The 16,280-nt window shown below is 54.8% G+C and overlaps 4 protein-coding genes across 6 annotated transcripts; 2 read left to right on the top strand and 2 right to left on the bottom strand.

Moving 5' to 3' along the window:
* Nucleotides 1-6: 6 nt before the first annotated feature.
* On the bottom strand, nt 7-691 carry LOC127474236 (cytochrome c oxidase assembly factor 3 homolog, mitochondrial). The gene is made up of 2 exons (XM_051794768.1): nt 448-691; nt 7-367 (listed from the first exon to the last, which is right to left on the bottom strand). Exons 1-2 carry the CDS (start codon nt 647-649, stop codon nt 255-257), a joined length of 315 nt encoding a protein of 104 aa, XP_051650728.1. The 5' UTR covers nt 650-691; the 3' UTR covers nt 7-254.
* A 116-nt stretch (nt 692-807) lies between these two features.
* Nucleotides 808-4,732, top strand: CNTD1 (cyclin N-terminal domain containing 1). 2 transcript variants are annotated; one of them, XM_051794761.1, is made up of 7 exons: nt 808-1,196; nt 1,292-1,367; nt 1,617-1,791; nt 2,310-2,409; nt 2,837-2,979; nt 3,343-3,439; nt 3,800-4,732. In XM_051794761.1, exons 1-7 carry the CDS (start codon nt 1,025-1,027, stop codon nt 3,991-3,993), a joined length of 957 nt encoding a protein of 318 aa, XP_051650721.1. In that variant the 5' UTR covers nt 808-1,024; the 3' UTR covers nt 3,994-4,732. The 2 variants fall into 2 exon arrangements, with proteins under 2 accessions (XP_051650721.1, XP_051650720.1); XM_051794760.1 differs by having other exon boundaries at nt 810-1,196; nt 2,247-2,409; nt 2,837-2,981.
* A 98-nt stretch (nt 4,733-4,830) lies between these two features.
* Nucleotides 4,831-8,916, bottom strand: BECN1 (beclin 1). Of its 2 annotated transcripts, XM_051794751.1 has the most exons (11): nt 8,748-8,915; nt 8,587-8,654; nt 8,450-8,508; nt 8,014-8,104; nt 7,621-7,757; nt 7,258-7,452; nt 6,912-7,058; nt 6,288-6,437; nt 6,141-6,201; nt 5,510-5,652; nt 4,831-5,220 (listed from the first exon to the last, which is right to left on the bottom strand). In XM_051794751.1, the coding sequence occupies exons 1-11, from the start codon at nt 8,872-8,874 to the stop codon at nt 5,052-5,054; spliced, it is 1,347 nt and encodes a 448-aa protein (XP_051650711.1). In that variant the 5' UTR covers nt 8,875-8,915; the 3' UTR covers nt 4,831-5,051. The 2 variants fall into 2 exon arrangements, with proteins under 2 accessions (XP_051650711.1, XP_051650710.1); XM_051794750.1 differs by having other exon boundaries at nt 8,450-8,654; nt 8,748-8,916.
* Nucleotides 8,917-9,066: 150 nt separating this feature from the next.
* On the top strand, nt 9,067-15,209 carry PSME3 (proteasome activator subunit 3). The gene is made up of 11 exons (XM_051794762.1): nt 9,067-9,212; nt 9,686-9,718; nt 10,017-10,079; nt 10,512-10,616; nt 10,939-10,987; nt 11,547-11,659; nt 12,155-12,223; nt 12,432-12,499; nt 12,649-12,703; nt 12,903-12,989; nt 13,494-15,209. The coding sequence occupies exons 1-11, from the start codon at nt 9,171-9,173 to the stop codon at nt 13,572-13,574; spliced, it is 765 nt and encodes a 254-aa protein (XP_051650722.1). The 5' UTR covers nt 9,067-9,170; the 3' UTR covers nt 13,575-15,209.
* The last annotated feature ends 1,071 nt before the right edge of the window (nt 15,210-16,280 follow it).

The following is a 16,280-nucleotide window of genomic DNA, read 5'->3' as shown; positions in this document are numbered from 1 at the left end:
ACGGTCTCCAGTGAGAGGGTTTATTGTAAGGAGTGGTGGGACCTGGGCACCCCTGTCCTTCCCATGGGCACGGTGCCGGCAAAGGCTTCGGGGTGGGGGCTGCCCGCGGGGAGCCCCCGGGACGTTCCCCAGGCTCGCGCTGAGCATGGGGCAGGCCCGAACCCCCGGAGGCGGCTGCCCCGGGCTCGAGGCCCGTCCAGCCCCGCGGGGGCGGCAGCTCAGTCACGGGCCGGACCGGGCCGGGCGTTCCGCGCTCAGCTCGCCGCGCCTTCGGCCCGCGCCCGGGCCCGCGCCCGCGCCGCCTCTGCCTCCTGCTCCAGCTCGTCCAGGAACCGCTCCTGAGACACCGAGTAGAAGGTGTACCCGTCTGCGGGAGGGGTTAAGGAAAAGCAGCGGGCGTGGCCCCGGCACCCCCTAGCCCTGCCCCGCTCCAGCCCCGGAGGATACAGATGCCAAGCGTCACCGCGGCGATGCCGAGCGCCAGCAGAGTGTTGCGGCCGCGGAGCCGGCGCCGCAGGACGCGCTGCCGCTGGGCGTACTCCACCTGCGCCATAAGGCGGCGTTGCTCGGGGCTGAGCCCCGGCTCCCGGGCCGGGTCGATGCGCTTCGCGAACGCCGCCACCGCGCCCGGTTCCTCCGGCGCCGCCATCTTCCCCCGCAACCTCCGCGCGGCGCAGTGACGTTACATCCGGCGGCGGGCGCTGACCAATCCGAGGGCGCGGGCGGCTCGCGGCGTCGAGTGGTTGGCTGAGACCTGGCGCGTGCCGGCCGCGGCGCTCGCTGATTGGCGGAGCGGGGCCACGAGACCCGGAGGGCGCTGCAGGCTGAGCCTGCAGCAACCGGGCCCATCGCCTGAACCTGCCCCTGCCCCTGCCCCTGCCCGAACGCAGCCTCACCGAGGGGCCGTGCCCTCCCAGTGGTGTCTTCGGGCGCCCGGAGGGGCTGGTGGGGCCCTGCCCTGTCCCTGTGGGGCTGGTGGAACCATTGTCGTCATTATGGCTTCGACCCCAACCTGCTAAATTAAATGGGGTCCCCGGTGCCCGTGGAACCCTGGGGCCGTGACCCAGGCCCCGTGTTCAGCGGGGTCACTCCTGAAATCATCGAGGACACGCTGATCCACTTGGCCACAGAGAATGAGCAGTATCTGAGCGAGCTGCCGGAGCACGCCGGGAGCTTCAAGGACACGCGGATCGTGGGTGAGACTGACTTGGCTACAGCAGCCCCCGGGGCAGGTCACAGCTGTACAGTGAGCTTCAGGAGACTGAACCAGTGACTGCTGTGCTCTTTGCAGAATTTATATTCCTTTTATCTGAAAAATGGCGCTTGGACCAATCGACGAGGTACCAAGCAGTGGAGTTACTCGAAAGGTAACAAGAGCCCGGAACACTTAGTTTGTTTCCTGTTCTCTGGCTGCGCTGCCCATGCTCTGTCCTGCCCTGTCCTGCTCTGTCCCCTCACCCAAACCACACACGACTTCTCTGTGTGTTGAGTGCTCTGTCTCTTCATCCATTTAATCCAAATTACCAGCTCTGTGTATACTCTGAATATATGTAGAATTGCCTTTCTTCCTTCCTCAGCAAAGAGAACTGTGCTCTGAGCAACTGTGAGTTTTGCAGGTTTATGATCAAGCAGGTAGAACAGCTGTGGGAGTCCTCCAGTGGGAGCGTTAAAGGTGGTGCCCAAGGACAAGGGAGCAGCTGGAGCTCTGTGAGGGATCAGATAGTCAACACCTTTGTCCTGCGACTTGTGTCGTGCATTCAGCTCGCGAGCAAACTCTCCCTGCACTACAGTGTAAGCCAGCTCGGCCTGTCCTTGCTTTAGCAGTGGGGTTCAATCTGCAGCGTGTTCACCTCTCTTAAAAATAGATTTCCTCTCTGAAAGGGAATAGTGATAATGAAATGCAAAAGACATCACATTCCCTTCAGGGCAGGCAAATTGCCACTTGTCCCGTGATGATTTGCGGGGAAATGTTCTCCCAGTGCTGGGGAAAAAAGGGCAAGAAACACTTAGCCTGTGGTTGGCAAAAATTGTGTGGCCACAGGGGTTCACACCTACCTGGGGGATGGTTTATGGAGTTGAGGAAAACTCTGGGAAAGGTCCGAGCTGGGTTTCTCATGCCAGCTCAAAGGGCAGGCAGGTGAGTCGCAGCCTCATGCTCAGCGGGAGGAGGGAGGTGAGGGAGCACTTTGTTCCTACCAAGGGCCTTATTGCCTGGAAGATGTCTTTTCTCTTTTTTTCCTCTTCAGAGAGTGACCAGTGACACAGCTTTAAAATTTCTGCAATCCTTAAAATACCCTTACACTAAACAGGAGTTGCTGGAGTCAGAGCTTGCTGTTTTAAACACTCTGCACTTCCACATCAACGTGTCCACTCCGTTGGCCTACGTGGAATTGCTTCTGGAGGTTCTAGGTGAGAATATCAATCAAAGAGAATGGGAAGGAAGTTTTTTAAAAGGGTAATAGAGCTGGTGCTGATCTGAACCGAAACATCTCATATTAGAGATTTTTGCACATGGAACTGTTCAGATTGTCCAGGGCTTCACTTTTCAGGTGAGAACTTTGTCCTTTGTACAGCATGATGAATGTTGCTGGACAGCCAGTTTAAACCCCCCAAACCTGGTGTAAGGCTGCATTTTCTACACTCACCATTTTCTTGGCCCAGGTGTGACAACCTGAATGTGAGAGTGAGTGAAATTATACTGAGGCTGAGGGAGCATGTGGCATTCAGAGACAGGGCACTTTTCCTCAGAAACCTCCATCCCTCCCTTACAGTACCTAACATTTCTAATTCAATCTATTGACCCAAAATGTTGGGCTGATGGTGTGATCTCTGCCAGGACACAATGGGTGCTTGCTTCCTGCCAAACCCTTGCACCACATGTGTGTGCAGCTGCTGGACTTCTGCTACCTGTCCAGAGAGACCATCTACGACACTTTGCTGAAGATCACCATTGAAAACTCCACACCCAGCAAGCTGCAGGTGTAAGACTCTTACCTGACCATGAATTAAAAACCCTTTGAAATTAAAACCCTAAGAAAAGCTAATGAATAGTAGCATAATTCCCATTATGCCATTTTTGGGGCATCTTTTTAATAAAAATTAATTTTGGGGGGCTTTCAGCACTGTTTCTTAATACAGCAGTTCACAGCAGCATGCTTCTCCACAGCTGCTTCAGGGGCAAGGAGAGTGTTTTACTTGGTCATGAAAGTCTAGCCATGCACTATCAGTTCCAGCTCCCAGTGTCAGGCCTTGGTTGTGTCCTGGGCCGTGGCAAGTGCAGCAGTGGGTGCTTTTGAGCTGTGAAGCAGCATTTTACACCTGAACACACTTCTCCTTCTGCAGAGCCAAGTTTTTGACAGTGAAGGAAGATTTCATGCTCTTGGCTGTTGGAATCATCAGCACAGGCATGTTCATCCTGAGCCCTGGGCACTGGGAGCAGGTACAGTTGCTGCTGAACGTGTTGGCTTTATAGGAACACGACGCCAGGGTGGTTTATCTGTTTCAGCACAGCAAGGAGATAGGTGGGGCTGTGCTGGCAGTGGCATGAGGGAGGGGACATCTCAGGGGTTTTAGCAGGAAGTTCCTGGGCCTCAGGAGGCCATGGTGTGGTGCAGCATGTACTGGCACTGGTGTGTGTCCTTGCCTTCAGTGCTTCACAGCCAGGACAAACCCCCACAGGCAGCGTTTTGCTGGCAGGTAGAGAAGCAATCCTGTGGGACAACTGCCTGTGAAATGTGCCCATGGAGCAGTTAGGCTGTAAACTCACGGCCTTTAGGCACCCTGTCTTTTCTGTTTTCAGGTTGTGGAGCATTTGAACTGTATCACTGGCATTACTCCACAAAGCATCAAGGAGTTCTCGTACGCGGTGCTGAGGCGCATCCTGGGCAGCACCGTGCCCAGGCAGCACCATGGGAGCTGTGGGACCAAAGCTCCCAAAGGCAGGATCCTGCCCCTGAAATAGAACCACCTTGTCTGGAACTGTCATGCTGCTGAACCCACAGTTCCTCCTCTGTGACACCACCTGGGCTCCCAGCAAAGCTCGGGATTACCTTTGGTCCTGAGCACCAGGGGTTCTGGAACAGCCTGTCAGTCATGTGTGAATTAGCAAAGCTCGTCCTGCCAGGCATCACACTCACACTTTGAAGGGAGGCCCAGCAGCACAGCAGTGTTTAGAAATGCCTCTTTGGGACCCAGAGGTTTATTGTAAGAGGTGCATCTTTTAAGCTGGGTCAAAGTTCCCTTTGACTGAAGAGACCCCTCACAGTAGTCATGTCTGAAAGGTGCTGCTGTGCCTGGTGCTCAGCCATGACCAGGATTGCTGGGAGCAGCTCTGACACCCATGTTACAAATGGTGCTGTGCTGTCTCCACCTGCTGCTTTTCTAAAATCCCTATCTCCAGCTGCCTGTGACTGTTTCCCCTCTGCCAGCACTTGGAACACTTTTGCTCTTGCCCTACCACAGCCAGTGACGACCAGCATTGTGACAAGGACAGAATCCTGTCATGACAGCCCAGGCAGGTGCCCTGTGAGTGCCAGGGTTTGTGCTGTGCCAGGCAGAGCTGAAGGAAAGCACTCAGAGGAAGGAACAGTTTTAGTGTTTCCTCAGTGCAGCCCTGTGCAGGAATAGGCTGCAGGAGGGATTACAAACTGTTTTAAGTGGTATCAAACCTTGTTTAAGCTCAGTGGTACAAAGAAGTGCTGATGTGACTGGGAAAACTTTACTTCAAACTGTAGATACTCTTTAATGACCAGGCAGAGTTCTGAGAGTTTTTCCATGTTATTCCCTGTGTTTGTAACATTGGCCATAAACCCCAGAAGTACCAGTTTAGCATCCATTTAATAGCTGAGTTTATTCTGTTCAACTCAATGATACAACTTTGCATATTGCTTTTCTATAAACTACTTGTAGTAATGGCATTTTAAATAAAGTGTCTTGTGGATTTTTGGTATTGTAAACATTTTGTACTGGTTAATATTAAGAAACATCTTAACTTGCCTTTCTCCAACGTTAATGCAGACACCCACAGCTGCTAGGTCAAATTATGACCATGGTTACTTGTTATAGAATTGGGATGAGACCCAGGCAAGGCCCCATTTCAGGTTAGTTAACATGAATTTTAGTGCTTTTGTCCATTGCTCCTCAGAGTTAAATTGTGTTTTAATTGAGTAAGAGCCACCACTGCCACCTGTGTCTTCAATCTTTCCTTTCTCCACGTCCATCCTGTATCACACACAAGGTTTTATTAGTGCATTCCTCCTGCAAACATTTAATCTCAGTATGACATCAAGCACTAAATTTTCAACCTGACATTAATACCATCCCGTAAAAATACTTTGTTTTTAAAGGGAACCTAACAAGCCTCAGGGGGACTGACTTTAAATTTCAATTAAACTAGTAAGTGCACATGATAAAGAATCCCAGATGACTCCAGAAAGCCAGGACTGAAGCACCAAGCAGTGCTGGGGACAGCACACAGGGGTTAATTTGGCAGTTACGTGGCAACACTCACCTGTAAGGCAAACAAAACCGAGTTTCACCCTTTTCCACTTCCTCTTTAAACTGCTGCACACAGTCCAGGAATGCCACCATGGCGTGGTCAAACTTATTGTCCCAGAAGAACCTCAGGCCTCCAGAGCAGTACAAGGGGAGCTCCTGGAAAAGAGGTTTGTATTGGGCACCCCAAGCACTTGTTTTAAATACAGTCACTGCAGCTCTTTATCTGCAGCTCTTTAACTTCATGTGAGCCTTGAATTCATCACAGGACACTCAGAAACAGTTGGTGGCACAGAGCGAGTGTGACTGGTTTTGTCTCAGTGCCTGCCATGCGTTCCTGACCTCCACCAATCCCAAATTGCTCCATCCACCTGCCAATCACCCCAAATCATGCCATCTGCCTCCAGCCAGCTATGGTGTATTCAACAGTTCTGTCACTTTTGACAGAACCAGTGTTCTGTCTAAACAGGCTGGCAGAACCAGTGCCTTGATACAGGATGTGGAGTGAGATGTTACCATGCTGGAGGAGCTGGGGCAGCCAGCTCTCCTGGACCCCACATTCATAAAGACCAAGTTTGTTTGCTGCATTCCCAGGATGACCAGGGCTCTGGCACTCAATGTCCCACGACTCGTGCGGGATCTCTCACCTTGGATTTATCCGTGAGGGACTCCAAATACGAGTGGTTGCCATAGGGGACAAGACGGTATCTGAAAGGAGACAGGATTTACAGGCACCTCAGTCTGCCCTGCCTTTCTCTGGGCTGTAAGGGACCTGTGTGTGGTACTGTGTGTACCTCTGGAACTTCAGGCCCATTTTGTTGGCCAGGGCGTGCAGCAGCAGCACTGTCTGGCCCCAGGCAGCGTTGATCTCATTCCATTCCACAGGAACGCTGGGGAGGCGGCCAAGCCTGAAGTTGTTTATTGTGCCAAACTGCCCGCTGTGCCTGTGATAAGAGGAATTATAAGTAAGTGTGCTGGGCTGGGAACAGCTCCTGGCACAAGAACCAAACAGGGGCTGTGTCCCAACAGCACGGCACACACAGCGTGCCACACACACGGAGGGTTTGGGACTTTGCTCAGCAAGTGCATGTAAATACCAGCCACTTGTCTTCTTTTTTTTTATAAAAACACTACTAAAAAAATGTAACCAGCCCCCCTGAACCACCTGCTCTGTGACTTCCGATGCCAGTGTCACTGCTGGCTGGCACAGAGAGTCCCAGTGTTACTGGGGTTGGTGAAAGAGCCATTTACCAGTCCCACAGCCTGGCACACCTTGCTCAGCTGCTGCTGCTGGGAGCCGGGGCTGGGGGGTAACTGTGACCTGGCTTGCACCTTTCCTGTTGAATGCAGTGTGACTGAAACAGCCCCACACTGCAGCTTCCAAGCAAAGGGACACGATACTCCAGTGTCTACGTTACCAGATATGAAAGGTCGCATTGAACACATTGGTTTTCTTTAATTTATCCAACTGCATCTGGGCATAGCGCATTTGGTTGTCCACGCTTTTCAGCTCATCATCCAGCTCCAGCTGCTGCCTCTTGAACTCACAGTATTCCTTCTGATACCTTTGAGCAAAAGCAAGACAAGAAGTGCTAAGTGCCACCTTTTACATCAGAGGGATGTCTCTGTGGGTCAGTTTGGTCTGGCCACCTTCCCTTCTGCAGAGAACAAGCCATTGGGAACATTTACAGGCTTCTCACATTACAACCTCATTTCTTTGTTGCCTCCAACCCCCACCACAGGCTGCAGGTACAGTTCACTCACTGAGCCTCTTCCTGCTCCAGCCGCTCGGCCTCTGCCCTGACTCTCTCGAAGTCCTCAGCTACAATCTTGCGGTTCTTCTCCACGTCCTCCAGCTCCTGAATCAGCTGCTCTTCCTCCAGCGCCAGTTCTTTCAGTTCTGTCTGTAGCTTCTCCTTATCGTCCTCGTTCATCTGTTCCAGTATCTCCAGACATCTCCTAAAGGAGAGCAGATAGGATTACGAAAACAAGGATCCTGGGAAGTGCTCCACTGCCAGTCCTCGCTTCCGTGGCAGCCCCTGCACCTCTTGCCAACCCCAACCTCTCCGTGCTGATCCTGCTTCAAGCTACAACAACTTGGTCTCAGGTCACCTCTGGATCACTCACTTGTAGTTCTGGCACTCGTTCTCCGTGATGTTGAGCTGTGTGTCCAGCTGGTCCAGCAGGGTGTCTGTGCACTCCTCACACAGGGGGTGATCCACGTCTGTCTGCCCAGACATGATGTCAAAGAGGTCGCCGGTGACCTGCAGAAAGAGTTCACCTTAGTGCAAGTGGAGCCACAGGCAGCTGCCTGCTGGCTTTCAGGGGCTCCAGTTGGCAAAGTCTTCCTTGGGGGTCAAATATCGATTGATACAATCCAGCTTTACTGAACTACTCACCAACTAAGCCCCTGGAAGGCCAGTACTTCACAGAACTTTGCAGTTTAGTTTTGCAGGGCATCAAGCAAAACTGGTACTGCATTCACAAGAACCCGAGTTTAGCAGCTCAAGTCCCACTTGCCTTCAGTCTCCGGCTGAGGTTTTCCATGGTGCCGCCATCCGACGCCTCCCCGATCAGGGTGAAACTGTTGGCACTTTCTGTTGACATCATTCTTGGAAAGAATGTTACTGAGGTGAGTGCTGAGGGGCATGGGGAGGCAGCTCCAGTGCCAGACCTGGACTTGGGGCTGGGTCAGGGTGGGGGAGCACAGGGGGACAGCCCGTGTTTTGGGGGCTCAGCCAGGTCTGACCCACAGCTGAGGAGCAGCCCCCCGAGTGCTGAGTAGTTCTGTGTGTCCGAACTGCCGAGCAGCCCGAGGGCCACGGGGCTCCCGCGGGGGAGGCTCTAAGGTCCGGCGGGGACCTTTTCCCGTAGCACCGGCTCGGGCTGGGTGGAAGGAGCAGGAGGGCTCCAATCTGGGCCGGGCCCGGCGGGAGCGCGGGGACAGCGGCCGTACCTGGCTGGCGGGATGAACCTCCTGGACACGCCATCCTGCCGATTCTCCGTGAAGGCTTCCTGGGGGCAAGGGGGCACCGTCACCGGGGGGCCCGGCGGAGCCGCCGCCGCGCCCCGCCGCGCCCGACCCCGCCGTACCTCCGTCAGGGCGCTCTCCTCTTCGTGCGCGTCCCCGGGCCGGGCAGGGGCGGCAGTCACCAGCGGGGCTGCGGGAGAGGAGGCGTCAGCCGGGCCCGCGCCTGGGCCTCACCCCGGGCCCCAGTCCCCCGCCCCGCCCCGCCGCGCCGCGCCGGCGGTACCGGTGAGCTCCTGGATGGTGAGGCGGTCGAGGACCTTGAAGGAGGTGTCGAGCTTGAGCGGCTGGAGGCAGCGCTGGCACACGAAGCTGACGTGCGCGGTGCCGCCGCCCGCCCGCGCTGCCTCCATCGCGCCGCCCGCGCGCGCCCCGCCATCGCCGCGCGCCGGACGTGACGCGCGCGGGGCGCGGTCCTGGCAGGAGTGTGTGTGCGCGCGGGGCCGCCCGCGCCATTTTCCGTAGCCCCTCCCCGGCGGCGGCGGTGGTGGCGGGGCCGTGTGTGAGCGGCCAGGACCCGGCGGCGCGTGCGCGCGCAGGGCGGGGGTCACGCGGTCGGCGGGCGCGCGCGGCATTGGCGGGCGCGCGGCGTGAGGTCACTTCCGGTGTGGGCCAGGGGGAGCGGAGCGGCCCCGAGACCGGACCCGCCATGGCCTCGCTGCTCAAGGTGGACCCGGAGGTGAAGCTCAAGGTGCGCCCGCCCCGCCCGCCCGGTCCGGCCCGCCCCGCCGCCTCTGCCCCGCGGCCCGCGCCGAGCTGGGCTGGCGCCGGCCCGGGGCGCAGGGCGGGGCGGGCTCGGTGCCGCCCCGCGGTGCCACCCGGCCGTTCTACCCCGACCGCCGAGCGCGGCCCGCCCGCCCCGCCCGCTGCCCCGCGGGAGCGCCGGGAGGGCGGGGACGCGGCCGGGGCTGCGCTGCGGCCGCCCCCGAGCCGAGCCCTGGCGAAGCGTAGCCGCTGGCCCGGGATGGCCCGGCCGATCTTCCGTCTCCCCACAGCGCCCGGAGCCCAGCCCGCACGGGCAGCTCTCGCTCGGTGTTTGCAGGCTCTTCCCGTTGCCCCGCGTTCCCCAGGAGGTCCTGGGTGCGGCTGCGGGGCGCAGTGCGCGGCCTTCCCGGGCCCCGCTGTTCCGGAGCGGCCCTGACCTGTCGCTGTTTCCCTCTGCAGGTTGACTCTTTCAGGGAGCGGATCACGAGTGAGGTGAGTGTCCCACCGAAAGCAGGAAAGGGGCTGTTTGGTTGTGTACCTTCTTGACAGACTTGAGTGCGGGTCAGTGCTCCTCGGGAAGCTCAGCAGCACCCAGAGCATCAGTCACCCCCTGCAGGGAGGTTCCTGAGCCTCCTGGCTCTCCCTGCATCTCCTCACCTGGGCTGAGGGTGGTTTTGGCAGCAGGAGGGATTTGTGTTCTCTCCCATTTCTTGCCTGTGGACGGATGATTTCCCTGGTGTTCCTGCCTCATGGCCTTGTTTCACACTGCTGTCTCTTCTTTCTCTCTCAGGCTGAAGACCTCGTAGCAAACTTTTTCCCAAAGAAACTGTTAGAACTCGATGGGTTCCTTAAGGTAGGGTGTGCCTTGTGCTCTGCATCCTTTTCCATTTTCCAGCAACGTAGCAGGTCTCATCCTAGTTGTGTTCTCTGCATTTCACCTTGTTGCAGAGACACAAGGCAGCAGCTGGTGGCTCATGTGCACTGAGGTGCCAGTGGCTCTGGAGGGGTGCTGCCTTTTCCAGTTTGCTCTTTGTGATCTCTTACTTTTATCTGTCTAAGGCTGTCCCTGGCAGCACCAGGGACGCCGATGGCTGAGTCTAGCCCAACTTGGCTCACTGCTCCTGGGCTGAGGGAACTCTCACAGGCTGTTGTTGGGATGTTCCTTTTAATTCATCCTTATTTTGCAGCTGCATAAGGAGGTCTGAATCTTTTGTCTTCTCCTTGTGTTTCGTGTGGCAGAATTTGTTAGTTCATAGTTAAATAACAAATCTCCTTTATTTTCCAGGAGCCCATCCTGAATATTCATGATCTTACTCAGATCCATTCGGATATGAACCTCCCAGTGCCTGACCCAATTCTTCTCACCAACAGCCATGATGGACTGGATGGGGTAAGGTTACTCTCTTGGCTGTAATCCTGGTTTCTCTTAATTAAAACTGCATGGCTTGCTCTGTGCTGGGGTAGGATATTCTTATTTAATAACAAGCCTTGGCTCTCCCAAAGGCTTTTAGGGGTTTGTCTCTCAAACAGAGGAGCTGCTTGGGGAGGTCTGCTGGAGGTAACACTGTGCTTTGCAGTCCCCTTTTGGCTTTAAAGAAGGATGCTTAGAAGGCCAGGAGTGTGGCAGAGGCTCCAAAGTTTTCCTTGTTTCCTTTGCAGCACTGTTATAACCTTAGGACTAGTTTGTGAGTAAAACATTTTGTATGTTTTAGCCAAATATGAAAAAGAGGAAGCTGGAAGACCATGAAGAGACCTTTCAGGGTAAGAGTGCTTGAGTCCCCTGTGTTGCTGCCTGCCCCCTGAACCAATGCACCATGCCTTGGGGATGTGAATCACATGAGCCCCACTTGCCCTGCCCTGACAGCAGCTGCTGCTCATGCAGGCCAGGGCCCAACACACAGATGTGCTGGTGTGGAGGAGTCAGGTTCCAGCTCCTAGAAGCATAATTAGTACTTCTCTGATAGACATAAGTAGTACTTGCTTGAGCTTGGCCTGCTGACAGAGGCAGCTGATCTTCTGGTGGCTTTGTGCTCTTTGTCTGGAGGAAGATTCCAGGCTTTGGATTAAGCTGAGGCAGAAATTCCCAGGGAAACCCTTTGTGCTCAGCCTCAGAAGCCTCAAGCTCTTCAACCACATCTCTGCTTCATGTTCTCTCTTTTCCTTCCCTATGGTCACTGCTGCTATCCCATGTCCCATTTCCCCTTCTCCACTGGTGGCCATAGCCTGGCCCAGTCCCTCTTTGGCCCGTGTGGGAGATGAGGCTCAGGTGACCCTGCAGTTCCTGCACGTCGCTGACGCCGGGGGTTTGTCTCTGCTGCAGGTACCAAAGTGTTCGTGATGCCCAATGGGATGCTGAAAAGCAACCAGCAGCTGGTGGACATCATCGAGAAAGTGAAGCCAGAAATCAGGCTGCTCATCGAGAAGTGCAATACGGTGGGTGTGGGCCTGGGGCAAGGGGAGGCAGCGGGCTGGTTTTGCTCCTGGAGAGGCAGAGCTGTGGAGAGAGCAGACCCCTCTGTGCTGGAGATGGGGAAAGGCAGGGCTACTACTGCCCTATCTGATGGGCTGGGAGGCAGGTGAAGCCCTTGGGGAGCTCTGTTGTTCACCTGAAGGAGGAGGACCTCTGTTGTCAGGCCTTGTGAGGCTTTGCTTTGCCCTCCGTTTGCACAGGCACAGACCCCTGCCAAGAGCTCTTGTGTTATGGTCAGGAGAACTTCCCATGGGAATCCCCTGTGCTGGCTTGAGTGGCACCCCAGCCACGTGGGAAGTGATTTCCTCAGGAGTGTTGCAGGTGCATGTGGGACCTGCAGCAGTTTATTGTGAGCTGTGTGGCAAAGGCAGGATCCTGGGAAGCTTTTGCTAACATTTCTAAGAGAGGTCTTTGTGGAGATGTTGGCATTGGTCAGTGTTGTGATCTTTCCACTGCAGGTCAAAATGTGGGTGCAGCTTCTCATCCCCAGGATAGAGGATGGGAACAACTTTGGTGTTTCTATTCAGGTAAGGCACTGCTCTGTGCTCCAGGGACTTGGATCTCTGAGGTTCCTCTGAGTCGGTTCATGGTGTCCAGCAGCTGCAGTCTTGGGAGTGGGTTAGGTCTTAAAATCCAAACCTGAGCTTGATGTGCTGCTGCTGAGATGTTGCCTTCCGAGCCCTGAAGGCGAGTTACAGTCTCCTGGAGCTAATGGTTTCCTTGTCTTACTGTCAGGAGGAAACAGTCGCTGAGCTTCGGACTGTGGAGAGTGAGGCAGCGTCCTACCTGGACCAGATTTCTAGGTAGGCATGCAAGAACAGACTTCTTTTTTGGGATCCCCTTGGAAAAAGAACATGTTTTGTAAAGGCCTTTGTTACAGGGCAGCTGGGACCAGAAAAAAACCATCCTGGTGCTGTTTATCTGATCTTTAGTCTCTCCCTTTTGTTACCAGATACTATATCACAAGAGCAAAGTTGGTTTCCAAAATAGCCAAGTACCCTCATGTGGTAAGTCGCTGGGGACGTGAAGATCTGCATGTTCGTGCTGCTGCTTCTTGGGACTTCTTTGAGCTGAGGGTCTTGGGGGAAGAGGGGAATCATACAGGGATGGAGGGCAATAAGCTGAAGGGGGGAGGTTCCTTTGTGGAAGGCAGGAGCCCCCCTCAGGTGTGGGAGGCCTGGCTGAGCTCGGGCGCTCTCTCGGCAGGAGGACTATCGCCGCACCGTGACGGAGATCGACGAGAAGGAGTACATTAGTCTGCGCCTGATCATTTCAGAGCTGAGGAATCAATATGTAAGTGAAAACACAGAGCTCACACTGGCTCCCAGCACAGCAGTGGAAAGCCTTTGTGCTCCTGCTGCTGCTGCTCCTCTCTCCTTTCCCTGCAAGCATGCCCGCTCCTGGCAGGAAGCCTGCCTGCTCCACTTCAGCCCCAGCCACAGGAGCTGACTGTTGCTTCTCCACCATTCTCTAGACATGGAGGTGTTTCCAAGTGTTCACAAGGCTCTAGCATAAAATATTCCTTCCCCTTCTGTGGGAGTCTGTGATCCTAAGCTCTTCATACAGTACAAGCTAATCCTGAGGTCTCTGAATAAATGTTTTTGATATTATGTGCAGTGGCTTCTGTAAGGTTTGGCTGAAGGAAGCCCTTCCTTTAGCTGAGTGTGGAGTTGCACATGGGGGTTGAGGGTGGTGCCAAGGGGAGTGGTGCTGCTGTGGTAACCAGTGCTCGTGGTGAATGCTGAACACTGGATGGCTTCACCCTTCCTGTCTGAGTCCTGTTCTCCGTTTTTGCAGGTCACTTTGCATGACATGATCCTTAAAAACATTGAGAAGATCAAGAGGCCTCGGAGCAGCAATGCTGAGACCCTCTATTAAGTGTCAACGTTTGAACTTGAGAACTGTTCAGTCAACTAAAGACCGTCATTGCCTTGGTTTGTTACGTGACTATCGAGATGGGAAACTGGCTGGAAATAGTATTGCATTCTTAGTTAAACTCTAAAGAAATTCTCGCCTAGTTTTGTGATTGGTTTTGTTCAGGTCTCAGGAGCTCTCCCTCCCTCTAGTCACTGGTAGTAGAGGCTGTGCTGCATTGGGCACCCCAGAGGCTGCTGCAGCCAGGCAGGGACATTCCTTCACGCCTTGCTTCCTACCTGACTGGGAACAACACTAGAGACCAAGCTCTTGTCCTGTCCCACCTTTTGGCTGGTGGCTGCACTGGGGTCTCTGGGAATGGGGCAGACAACCTGGCAGAGGGTGGCACTCCAGAGGGGGGGAGCTCCCTCCCTGCTGCCAGCTGTGGCTGGGCCCCTCTGCCACCAGCTCTGCACTGACCAGGGACCCTGCCCCTTGGGGCCAGTGGCAGCAGCCATACTCCAGTGCCACTGAGCAATCTGCACTCCATTTCTGTCTCTCTCCTGGCTCAGCAGAGCTTGCCCTATGGGTCTCTGCCTTGTCAGTTCTGTCTGGATCAGTGCAGAGTACGAGGTGGTGCTTCGAACTAGGGCCAGTGCTGTCCTGGCTGTCACGAGCTCAGGTGGCTTCTGCTCCTCTGCCATTTGACTAGAGCCACTTCCTTGGCTAAAACTAATGTTTCTTCACATACGTCCCAGTGCCCCTTCGGCATGAGATGCTTCTGCCCAGGCTGAGGGAAGGGAGGGGCCAGAGGTCTGATGCTAAAGTCCCAATATCTGTGCATGTGGTCAGACCGAGCCCCCCTGTCCCTGGCAGTGCTCCCCAGTGCCTGGGCAGAGCAGGCTGGCTACCACAGCTGGTGCTCAGGGGTGAGGGTGGCCAATACCCACCTGGTACCCTGCAGACCTTGCAGTCTTTCCCCTGCAAAGGGCACGTTCCTGTGCCTGGTGACTCCGCTAAGCTGCCAGAACGTTTCATGGTCCATTACAAACCCCTTTGGAAATGACTGGTTGTGTTGCATCAGTTTTTGTGTGTGGCAAGTGGGCCCATAACGCTGCAGGCTTCAAATTTTTCTTATTTATAGTATTTCTACTTAAGTCCCCTAATCAGGGAATGTTAAATCATTTGTTTCAGGAACCTCGCTGTTTCCCAGGTCTCGCTGTTACATCTGTATATTCTTACTGTGCAGTAGCCTTAAGAGTTGTGTTAATCTCATTGTAACAACAGTGACAAATGGAATGAACTTTCTCCCCTTCTTTTTTTTTTACTTTGTTTTTGTTTTTTTTTTTTCTTCTGCTTCCACATCTAAGAGCCATGGCTCTTGCTGGTTTCCCAGGGATTTGCCTGAAGTGTGGCAGGTCGCTGGCCCTTGCTATAGACTCTTCTGTTGTTGTTTGTAGTAAGTCAACTCTTAGTCTTCCCGCTAATAAATATTCAGTAACAAACCAACTGCGTTGAGCTGCTGTCTGGGAACAGCACTTCCCCTTGTGTTTCTTTGTATTGATTCCTTTTAATTTGTTCAGCTCTCTTTGCCAGATGAACGTATGTAAACTTTTACCATGTCAAGAAATTAAAATAAGGTACTTGGAATTCTTTCAAGGCAGCCCCTTGTGTGTGATGCTGGGCTCTCAGGCCATGCAGTGTTAGTGTCCTGTTCTGGTCCTGCCTTTCTCCAATTCAGTTGCTCCTTCCTGCATTCTCCTCATTCCTCTTTTTGACTGTGTTGTAAATGCTCTGCACTGCTGTGTAGGTTGTTCCTGTTCCTCCAGCATGCTTCACATGGGCCCACGGGCTTGGGTTTGATGGAATTTGTCCCGTCTCAGCCCAGTGTGGAACTCGGGCCATCCCAGTTCAGATAGACACAGGAACTTTGCGTTGGGTTTCTCTGGGTGTGCAGCTGCTCCGGGGCTGCTCTGATGGGCAGGTGTCTCTGGGCTGTCCTGCAGCACCTGGATGTAGTGCCATGTGTCTGTTGGGCACACAGTCAGTTATTCCTTGGGCACACAGTCCATTATTCCTGGCTGCTCCATGTGTGTGATGCCCAGGGAGTGGTGGCTGCCCTGCTGTCCCCAGCCACAGTGCCCTCTGCTCTCCCTAGGGATCATCCCGTTCTTGTACTCCCTCCGTGCCTGATGCACTGAGACTGGGGCCCAGAGGCCTCTCAAAGGTCACTTGGGGACTCCCAGAGTGTCCTGTACCCCAACTGCAGGGCTGCAGGGCCTGTGACTGGCCCTGGGAGTGGCCGCCACAGACTGGGGCTCCCAGCTGGCACCTTCAGCTGCCCAGGAACAGGAGCAGGTGCCTGTGGAGGAAGGTTCCTCCTGCAGTGTGGGAAAGCCCTGCAGGTGCCCGACTCGTGCAGGGAGGGGGCACTGAGCTGCACACAGATCTCTGGGGTTGAGGTGGCTGGAGTCAGAGCCCAGGGGAAGGACTTGCTGGCAGGACTTGATGTGGTGCAGCACAAGGGGCTCCTCCTCATCACAGCAAAAGAAGGTGGTGCCAGTAGTCCTGTGGAAGGGTGGAGCACCCAGGACTGTTGTCTGGGCAGGTGCTGGCAGGGAGCAGGGTTCATCCATGGGGGCAGGGGTATATGGGAGAGGGTTTGTTGTCTGTGATGTCGGTGAGTCTGGGAGCAGTGGCAGTGTGGGGTCAGGGCTCAGCTTCATCAGT

This window comes from Manacus candei, unplaced genomic scaffold (assembly GCF_025592945.1).
Source record: "Manacus candei isolate 608988 ecotype Guabito, Panama unplaced genomic scaffold, ASM2559294v1 h1tg000040l, whole genome shotgun sequence".
Taxonomy (NCBI): domain Eukaryota; kingdom Metazoa; phylum Chordata; class Aves; order Passeriformes; family Pipridae; genus Manacus; species Manacus candei.
Note: the sequence above shows the minus strand (reverse complement) of the source record. Positions and strands in the feature narration are given on the sequence as shown.